At 39.3% G+C, this 11,190-nt stretch overlaps 1 protein-coding gene across 1 annotated transcript in view; it reads right to left on the bottom strand.

The window, feature by feature from the left end:
* The window catches only part of grm7 (glutamate metabotropic receptor 7), a 120,516-nt gene that overhangs the window by 43,681 nt on the left and 65,645 nt on the right, over positions 1–11,190 (bottom strand). The window contains exon 5 of the mRNA XM_088406835.1: positions 7,437–7,574. Coding sequence (XP_088262961.1) covers positions 7,437–7,574 — 138 coding nt within the window. The remainder of the gene's footprint in view (positions 1–7,436; positions 7,575–11,190) is intronic.

Raw genomic sequence — 11,190 nt, 5'->3', positions numbered from 1 at the left:
GAAAGAAAACACAAAGTGCAAATTGGCGAGGAAAGACTACATTTTAATTTTGTAGACTTCACACACGTTGACTAGCATATGAGTGTACACTGTATCTGAACTGTTTTGACAAAAGCTATCGCATCTATCAAATCTAGTCTGTAGCCACTCACGTCTACAATGTTTTCGGCAGCTCCTCTGCCCCTCTTTCCTGCTCTCCTTCTTCTTCACTTTCCACTTTCCATACAAAAAACTCAAAACTGTATGGTGATAAAACGCTAAGACGATGTGCTCTGCAGAAGTGCGTTGTCGGGTACAGCTGTAGCTGTTGTGAAGCGCTAAATAATAATAGATGGTATTGTATTAAAAAAATACAATGCTATAATGTCACGTTGACATGAATTAGCAGTGGCTCCAATGTTAGCAGCTAGCAGCGGTAGCTGTGGAGAGCAGCACTGAATGCTATCAGCATTAGCAGCTAGCAGCAAACAATTGCCACATATAGACCAGCGAGGACCGCTGGATAACTTTTTAAAGACATGTAATAGACATAAATGACTCACCTCAGCCGTCGTTTGTACTTATAACGTTTTACTAAACCAGTTTTAGTTCATTTCATAAAGCACATGGGGAGCTTTGACAAAATTCTCACTGAAGTTTCTAGAAAGTAAAATAGTCTGCTGCTATGTTCAGTTTAAATGTAAGTTAAAAAAAAGATCTAAAAATGAAAAATTGAAAAGTATTCAAAAGTGGAAATATGTGTTACTGTTCTCAGTATTTATAATCGTTCTTTAACCAAGCAAAAAAATGTTTTATTTTCATCCAAATACTCAATTATTCAATAAAATTACAAAGATAGTAAATAGGTAGCCCGAGGTACCTCCTCTATTTATCATTTGCTGGCTTTACATTTAAGTCTTATTTTTAGGGAATTACAGCTAAAAGGGACAATGCGGCAGAGTAAATGAAGAAGACGCTCTTAATTCAGAAATTAGCAAATATCAGGCTGTGCTGTTTGCGAGCAAGCTAGCAGATTGCATTAATGTGCTGTTCTACATAGTAATGGGCTGCTAACAATGGGTCTCATTGGCCCCATCAACAAGGTGATAAAATCACCATGAACTTTAGAGACACACTTCTCTGCACTGGCTTCATGCGCTTTTACGTCCTCCTCACAGTGCACTGCCCTTTCACGATGGGTTGCTGTAAAGGTTTTGCCTCCTGCCGTTCACACACTGCATGAATATTTTAATGTGCAACCTGCTGTTCTGCATTCTTCTTGTGACTAAATGTACTGTTTTTCACTCTCGGAGTTAGAAGATTTGCTGATGACGAAGACGGAAAGTGACAAACATCAACTTCAACATAGACAAAAAGCCTTCTTTACTAAAATCCAAAATAGTGAGCACTCAAAAGTGTGTTGACTTGCTCTGTAGGTGAGCACCATGCATGTGATTAATGCTACGTTCACACATGATGCCCAATCCCGATATATTCTTAACTGATTTTAATAATCCATGTGCATTCTATGAAGTGCTTTCAAGTACCGGTACATTTGAGACTAAATTAAGTAGATAAGTTCATGATTTCAGAACATTTATCCATAATTCATTATATTTTTGTTTGATGGTTAACCACAAGCTTTTTGTGATGAAAATTAGGTACTTTGGCTTGTCAGAGATTGTTTTCCAAGTGATCTCATCAATACACAACTAAATTAAAAAAAACAAAAAAACAAAGAAACATACATGTAATGCACATGGACCGGCACAATCTGTATGAGCAGATAGCGATTTCAAACCAGCTTTAAAAGCATGGAAGAGATAAAGATTCGCTATGAAGGTCTCGCCGTCAAGTCGGGCACTCGAACTGTAGCCGGTGTCACACTGGTCGCCAATCTTTAAGTTCCTGGTGGCTGTGACAAATGTTCACAGCGTGTAAGCGACCAATAAAAAGGTACAAATAGAGCATGTTAAACGATCGCTGTTACATGAACACATTGGCTAGCATTACCACTTCTTGGCTATTAGAGCTAGTAAATGCCACGCCTAATAAATAAATCCAAACAAACTGAATTCATATATTCAAAATATTACACCAATCAGCCACTCCATGGCAGTCAAATGAGAGAAATGAATACATGAGTCGTGCGTATCACTCTGTCCTGCAAGTTTTGTGATAATACACAAGATCTGTTTTCTTTGAGAAGTCACCAAGATATGCAAATATTAGATGTTCAAAGAGGCTTTTGTAAGGCTAATTGCTCGCAGATCATTCTATATTACATTTCAATTCCTAAGCATTAGCTTGATTTACTTTTTGACCCAAGTCCACCTCCAGGGGATATGCTTGCACTTAGTTTCGAAAATGTCCAAAATGGCCACATTCATCGGTAAAGTCGGACCCATTGCCGGAGGTCTGGTGGTGCATATTTTCCAAAAATGTCTGTCCATACATTCATCTTCACTAGGATTTCATGCAGGTGCGCTGGAATTTTCAAAGACCCTCTTTAAAAATTCACAAAGACAACCTCCAGAGCTTGTCACCAATCCCAACATGGACTGATTCAAACTTAGTGAAAGCAACGGGGCCAGCGGCACAGAGGTGCACTCTGGCACATATATCTCACACTCATATATCTTCAGTAGGAAGACCATCTAATACTGCTAACCTTGACTGAATGAGCTGGAGCAGCAATTACCAGTTAACTAGTTAGATGTACTAGCTATTTAGCTGTGGGACTACCAGTTAACTAGTTTGATGTACTAGCTAATTAGCTGTGGGAGAGACCAAACATGCCAAAGTTGTCGCCGGTAAAAAAAAAATATATATACTGTATATATATATATATATATATATATATATATATATATATATATATATATATATATATATATATATATATATATACAGTATATATATCACCCATGAATGTCTAAAATCTACTAGCAATCGCCACCAAAATTCACATGCAAATTCCTACTCTTGACCACTTCAAACTGCAAGAAGCGATCGTCATCATTTTATATTTTGTCACCTGTTACATTTTTCCTCATCAGAGCTCACATTTACAACCAATAAAGTTCCCCAAAAAGTGTCAAACACTTTTATATTTGTCACATGGTGAATAGAAAACAGAATAAATGTGCATCTGAATTTTGGTTGCGATTGCTCACCGTTTTAGATGACATCTGAATGTGACACACCAAACAATAAATATTACAACGCTGCCTCTGCCTTCAGTGACGTTTGGAATCAGCTGTCACCTCCCGATTTTGGTTCCTCTCAGAATTCATTGAAAGCTGACACAAAACAACAACCTTTGATCACTTCTGAGTTTTTCACAGGGGGAGAATTTTTGTCTAAACGTAGCGAGCCGTATTGTATAAGGGCAAACATTCAACCCAGTCGAGTGTAACCTCTACCGCCTGTGTGAAATACCAATTCCAAAAGTCGTTATACTCGCAATAATATTGGGGGTAATATTAGGTCCAAGTCAGAGAAAAAGTTGTCCCTTGAAAAAAAAAACTTGACGCACATTAGTTTGTCTGACCGGAGACGCTAACGGGCCACATCAGACTTGCTTAACAGAAGGAGGTCAAAAACAATCAATGTTGACATTTCAGTCGGTTACTCAGAACTTAACACATTACAGCCAACAAGCATCAAAGAAATAAGCATAGGGTGACCTATATGCACGCTCTTTGAATGCACAAGCTTCCTCTTTTAGATTTGACATTCACAAATGAAACCCGACTTGAGAGATGAAGAAAGAAACTATCAAAACAGTTGCACGGCCTTCACAGTTATAAAAGGCATTCTTAGCTAGATCCAGGGAAGAATGAAAGTCATTTACAATAATTTCACGGAGGGTTTGCGGGGTGCACGGTGTGGACGTGAATCTTTTATCTTTGACACATGATGAAATGCACCGTACAGCACATGGGAACGGAAAGCAAATCCTTGGGCAAACACTCATTTGTGTCACACTCGCATAAGCGTCAACGTGTATGCGGGCAAGATTAATACAGCGTCCCGCATTACCAGCATCACCCACGTAGATAATGAATGCAGCACTATGCCTGTCGGAGCGTTGGCACCCTGAGTTTAAGTCATATGAGCATGCATCACAACACTACAATTACGGCAGGCGCAAGCATACATACGACAAATATGGGGCATAATAAGAAGTCATTCCGCTTGCTGTCATTTCCAGTGTAATTTCAAGCCCAAACAAAGCGGACCCCTCCTGCACAAGGAGCGCGGGGAATATAACGCGCGCTACGGAAAAAACTTCCAAGACGGATGTTTAGGAAGCAGGTCCTCAGGCCTTCAGCAAAATATTAATGAAAGAGAGGACAGACACACCCTGGGAAATTCAAGAGGAATATCTTAAATGAAGCAAAGGAACAAACAGCGTGCCGCTGCCGGCTGGCTTGCATACAAAGCACGGCTTCCAGGGGCCGTGCCGTATGTTTTCATTAAAGCCGCGATATGAAGTCATTCTATTTCATTACTAACTAGCAGCTTCAAAATCATTTATGAATAATAAATGGCGGCCTAATAACGAGAGGAGCCGCAACTCTGTCATTGGCATGGCAATACTAAATCAACGTTAGTGGTGCGTAAGATTGCTTCCGGGCCATCTAGGACACCTCCCACATTTTGTGAAAGCAACGCATGATTTGAATGCCATTCAAAGGCCCGTCTTGCCTTCGTTCCCAGCTTCTCATCATCAACTTTTCAATGCAGTCACTTCAAAGGAAATTACTCCGCTGCCACAGGGCCTTCCTTGTTTCTCTATCATTAGGATATACTACACTACTGGCTGTCTATTTAACACAAAGTGACAAAATTTAGGATTAAAGTCAATTTAGGTTTAAGAGAGGCATTTCCCCGCTCACATTTTGTCTTTTTTATTTGTTTTGTGCCTTTACTGCATTCAATAAGCGCTGTCCCGATCAAGAGTGTAAACCGCGGCCGATTGGTATTAGCTCAACGGTGCTTACAATTGCCTTTGTCACCAAGGGCTTGTGTTTGAAATCGGCAAAGGCTTTTAGGCTCTTCCACAGCATTTTTAAAGAAAATGAGGCCTGGAGAGAGATGTAGAAAAATTTGCTTACACCGCTAAGAAGACTAATGAGTGTGAATTATTTTAAACTTAAAATTGTGCCCTACTCCTTGCAACTGAGGAAGCAATTCATCAACAGAGTTGTTTGTAGATGAGCAAGAATTAAGTAAACTGCACAGCTGTGTTGACTCATATAGTGTGACTACGACATAACATTGATATTATATATCGTTAACTACGAAGAAAATGAAATGTGCTGATAAATATGCTGTGGGCATGTGCGTCTGGCTTCTCTTCGACATCATGCTAGAGACTAACATCACAATGTTTTCAACTTTTTTTGGTCATTTTGCCTATTTGCTAAACGACGTGTGGAACGGGAACCTCCGGGTCCTTCCTAGGCAGCGTCACACGGACGCGCTAGCTAGCAGAAAGGTAAGATCTTTTCCTGGTTTTCATACACTTCAGTTACAATTTCAACCTTTTGGCAGCTGGGAAATGAAAATAGAGACCTTAAGTAGGGTGCTATATTATATATATATATATATATATATATATATATATATATATATATATATATATATATATATATATATATATATATATATATATATATATATATATATATATATATACACACACACACACACACACACACATACATACACTGTATATGTGGTGGGGTGGATTTTAATAACAAACGCTATGATGAATATATGGATAATGGCCTAATTGAAATGAATACTGTATGTATGCCATCCACAATAAGAGGGCCTAATATGATGTACATCCCCTGTCCTGTGTGACACACACACACACAAGCAGAAAAGACACACTGCGCAATAACCTCTTAAACAAATCAGCTCCGCAATTCCAAGAGAAACATTGATACTAACCTGACAGATATCAATTATTCAAAGCGGCAAATGATGATAATGTGGACAAACAGCCTGGCGTTGTCACGGGGGAATGGAAAGAAAATGGCTTTAAGAGTTGCGGCGTATTCGTCACAGGAGCACACTGTGTAGCTATAGTACAAGCGAGACACGTGACATGATGCATTGTTATTATTCCAATAATAACTCTGTGTCAACCCGCTGGGCACAAACACCCGCTGCTGGACTTTTTGGCTGCATTTAGAGGGCGACGTTGTTCTGCAGCTTCTAATGCAAAGCGGGCCGGCACCATTACTTCCAAAATGATGATCAGGATTATTTCGGATCAATATTGTAGTCACGATCATTCTTCACATTTATTCGTCACGTCAGGGAAAAAAAAAACATTTGAATTTTTTACTGCACAACTTTTCAACATACGTCACTTGCCCCGAAATCAAAACAAGTCCAGACAACCCACGTCGATCCGTTTTGAGGCATCGGCTTCTCAGCTCTAACTTTGGATGAACTTTCTTCTCTCGGCACGCCTCGCCTTCATCGGTCCACCAAAGCCACTCTAGGCTCGTGTTCACTTGTTAATTTAGGAGGCTTGGTTCAAGAGGAAGCCTGAACCATGAGTTTGCTCCCTTGGTGGATTCATGACTACTGGTTGAAGAAGTCATGGATGAAATATACAGCAGAGTGCGCATTTTAAATGTAAATTTTTCCGACGATCAGGTTAGTTCACTTGAGACTGTCCAAATCCAGATTAAAGGGATACTTGATTGGGTTGAACATTGGCACCTATCAAATAGGTCAGTCTGTAAAAATGATGTTTGCACTAAAATTCTCCTTGAATAAAACTTTAGGAATGATTTAAGGTGTTTTTGTGTCGGCGTTTACATTTTCTGGGATGCCTCAAAATTGTGAGGAAACAGCAATACTCCAGTAGTAGAAGGCAAGCAAACAATTTTCGTTTCTTAGATTGGTTTGTCATGTTCATTTGTTATCTAAATCAGCGAGAAATCATCACCAAAACACACTTCCTTATTCTTGTCTACTTTTATCGGACAAATTGATTGGCACAATATTTAGGATTTAATTGAGCGATAAATAGCCAACTCATCAGGTGACAAAATCAACAATATTGTGATGATCGCTTTTTACAGTTTGAAGTGGTCATGAGGAGGAATTTCTTTAAGCAGATTTATTTTATTTTTTTTTTCTACACACAACCAGCAGCTCTTTGGTCTGAATGCTACTTCCCTCAGCTAACTAGCAAACACAGCTAACTAGCTATAGCTGGTGATTATCGTTTCCGGGATCTAAAATTTCACATCTGGCAAATTGAGTTTGTTTTTAAAGATTCGACCTTCTCGACTGCCCCTTCAAAATACAATTAATTGCACAGCCCTAATGCAGGCAATTCACGCTCCAAAGTGAAACGTTACCACAAAAAGCACATTTTAATTAGCTGACAGACAGGTGCTGTTTTGACTGAGTGGGGTTACCTGTGCATTTACGACTGGTGTCTTCTTTCTTGGAAGCGCTGAGCAACCTGCAGTCAAAATTCTCCTCCCAGAATTCTGCAAACCAAACGTTCCGGCGATTGTTCTCCAGGGTGAGAGCAGTAAAGTATTCATCAAACCCTGGGAAGCGAGAGAAAAAAAGAGCAAGTCTCAGTTCCGGCCCAATTACAGTCCAATTCAAACCTGCAGGAAATGAAGTGCAGCAGTGCGGCGGTGACAGTGCGATTCTGGTGGCCAGGTGCTGGAAGCCAACCAGCAGGCACCAGCTCATCAAACTTTGACCGCGGCAGCCTATTTTTCTTTCTACGCTCAATGAAACTTGAATCCCTTTCGTCTTCTTGAAAATTGCGCTAATTAAAAAAAAAAAAAAGGACTACAGTTTGCATAATGAATAGAACAGGGAGGTTGCATGGTGCCACAATATTTTGCCTGGAGCTGGAAAGTCCTGATGATAGTGAGCTGGTTTCTTCATTTTATTGAAGCCGCTGGGAATGATTTGAAGGCACGCACAGCATATTCAAGTTTGGGTCATTTAAAAAGGCTTTTGTATGGAGCATTTGCATGAGAGGAATGCCGCTCTGATTTTTTTTTTTCGACTAATGTGGTTCGCAATCCTAAAATGACAGAATCCTCAATTGATCTTTTCTCACACATTTCTATATTCCATTTCACACATTCAAGTGTCCGCTGGCCTCCTCATTATTATGTCATATATCATCTGAGTCGTGGGTGGGAACAACTAATGGAAGCTGGATGATTCATATCAATTTCTTTTCACAAGCCCACTGACAGAAGATGCAGGGTGGATTGATCACAACCTTGCGGCACCCCACAACACACATTACTCCTGGCCAGGCCAAGCGTCACCTAATTAAAAAAAGGAAAATCAAACGGATGCTCAAGTCTAATGCAGGATACAATACAAAATGCCACTTGCCACTAATTTGCACCTGTGGAGAGATTACCATTTTGGGGGGGAAATAATCATCACTAGAGAAGTGTCAATTAATCGTTTTCCTAATTCGCAGTCAGCTATTTTAGAGCATTGTGACATTTTGAACACCTGTAAGATATTGTGTTCAATCTAAAATGGGGCAAATTTGTGTCCATTGTAGTTCATCTTAATCTTGGACTACTGTGTTACTCAATATACCCTACTAAGTCTTTTTTTATGCTCAGTAGAGGACACCCTGTTCTTTCCAATCTTGTCTCAAGTGGGACACAATTCAGTTTGCTATCTTGCTGAGACAATATGGAAACAACAGTGAAATGCTCAGAATTACATTATCTTGATGGCTAATATTTTCAGATTTCTTTTATTTTTGGGTTAGCATTGTGTTGAATCAAAAATGGAGACCTACGAATGTGTCTAATGTAATGAAACACACCAGAAACCACATCATTCAAAAATATTATGTGTGTGAAATTTCCTTCAGTCCATTAATTTCTTGTATTTTAACGAAGTGACAGATATTAAAATATCAGAAACTGACTCAGTCATTATGTGACAAAATTATATTAAAGTAAATGTTAATGTTACTGTCACACTAACCAGCTCCGAACAAATTTGACAAAGGTATTGCATGTATACCGCAGTGTCAACCATACTCCCAGAAGTAATTTCTTTCACAGCTTCACGGCAATGTTAGGCGCTAAGCTAGCCTCTCTGCAGCAGAATGGATTTCATTTACATCACACGCAAATCGGTGCGCAGCAGCAGCAACGAGCTACATGTTGTGGATGCTCTCCTCCGTGGTGACAAATAAACTACCTTACTAACAAGAAGCGCTTTCACCCAAGGCGAATGAGGAGTCTTTATGCATGCTAATTGCTAACGTGAATTGTTGGAGGGAAGACCCGAAACAAGCGCTTTGGTACACAGTAGCTGTTCCACAGAAGTCTGGCTAGAACCGCATTAGTGTGGAGATCCAGCAGCTATAAACAGAAAATGTGTATAATTAGACAAAAACTAAGACGATGGCTACATCAGCAATTTAGCGCAAGCACAAACAGCAGAACAGCTCAAGGTTAAAAGTAAGAAATGATCCTGATACTGATACAAGGCTTAACTCTTGAGTAGTCACTGACACTGATACCAAATCCTGATAGCATTAGCAATTTTGATACACAATGTTTCTGCGCCTCAAAACAAGGCAGATGATTTAAAAAGTATATTCTCTGTAGTTTAATATAGCAATTTGCTTAAATTTGTGTGAAATTATGGTGATGTTCTATTGTTCGAGTTTGTAATTTCTCGTTCCGGCTCATAAACCATCTCGTGACCGTAACAGGTATGTGCTGCCATGGTAAGTAACCATACTTTGAAATAAGGCCAACTGTCGTCAAAATACTAATAGTATGGATCCTTTCCGATCACGAATTTGGACTGATGTGTACCACAGAGTAGAGTTTGGGGACTTAAGTTTCAAAGAAGGAAAAAGTGAATGTAATATAACAATATTACAAGTTATAATACGTTAACTTTATATGTCGATTGTATTGTAATAATGCAACTCTTGGCAATTTAATAAGTTACATTAGCAAAAGTAACTGAGTAAATGTAACTCTGGCAAATGTTATTTGACACCATACATTTTAAAGAAGACAACATTTAAGTTCCACTGAAAATAGTGTGAGGGGAAATGAATGAAACCTCAAGTTAAAGTCATGCAAATAAGTTACGCTGATGAGTGAGCAATGTGACCTTGGTCTCTTTTTTGTTACCCAAATATACAGTCGGTATATGCATCAAGGACATCGGTGCCCTCTGAGGACTGTGGAACGTCATTGAAAGAAATTGCCAACTGAAGCAGAAATAGATGAGACCTGTTTGGCAAGCAGGGTAGTGAGGAAGTCTATCAACATATTGTATTTGTTCACAAAGTCTGCCTTAAAATGCATAAAACGTCTCACAATCAATTCCTAGCAGTGAGGAGTAATCATATGCTAATGTTTCAGTATGTGGCGCATGAGAGATGATGATCCAGATATGTGATGTTGAAGTAGAGCTTTTAAAGCTGCACAAGACCAGCAATCATGTCTGGTGAGGAAACAAGGCCTCCCAAATAAAACGTACACCGCCAGTAAACTTTACACCATCTTTCAACAGCTTTGACTGTTTTTACAAGCAGCATACGATAAAAAAAGTACCTCTAAAAAGCACACAATGTTCTATGTGCGCACTGCTGAACATACACACATATATTGTCATTACCAACTGGTGAATCAGGGTTGTAACATAAGAAGGATCCACGAGCAGCCACATCATGAAGAACACAGGTCAAATCGAGTAGGATACAGTAGAAGAAAATTGTTCTAACTAATATTCAGTGCGGGTAATAACGCAGTTTAATATGGATTGTATGAAGACATCTTGCGGGATTAAAATGCCAAAGAACAAGATCTGTTTTCGTTTGGATGATGTTTTAGAGTACGCAGGAGAATGGTGGAAAAATGTAGGGGCCTGGAGTGCGGAGTATTCGATAAATGTATCTATGTTGTTGCAACGTTTTCTTTTGTTTAAGAGATATTATTTGAAATGTTGGGTAAATCTCCTGTTGTCAGTTTAAGTGCAATAAATACTGAAGTATATGTGCAATTAAAATGGAAAACTGCACCGCTGTTGTATCCATTTTGCCTCAGCAAGGGAGCAAAGTAAACCCAAACATATGAGAGATCATTGGAAAGACCAGGATGTCCTCTACCGGGCACACTAGGACTTAAACCCTGCGCAGTA

The sequence above is a fragment of the Hippichthys cyanospilos genome, chromosome 2 (genome assembly GCF_059441005.1).
Source record: "Hippichthys cyanospilos isolate Australia breed blue-spotted pipefish chromosome 2, RoL_Hcya_1.0, whole genome shotgun sequence".
Classification (NCBI taxonomy): Eukaryota; Metazoa; Chordata; class Actinopteri; order Syngnathiformes; family Syngnathidae; genus Hippichthys; species Hippichthys cyanospilos.
The sequence above is the reverse complement of the archived record's forward strand: the minus strand, read 5'-3'. Positions and strand labels throughout refer to the sequence as shown.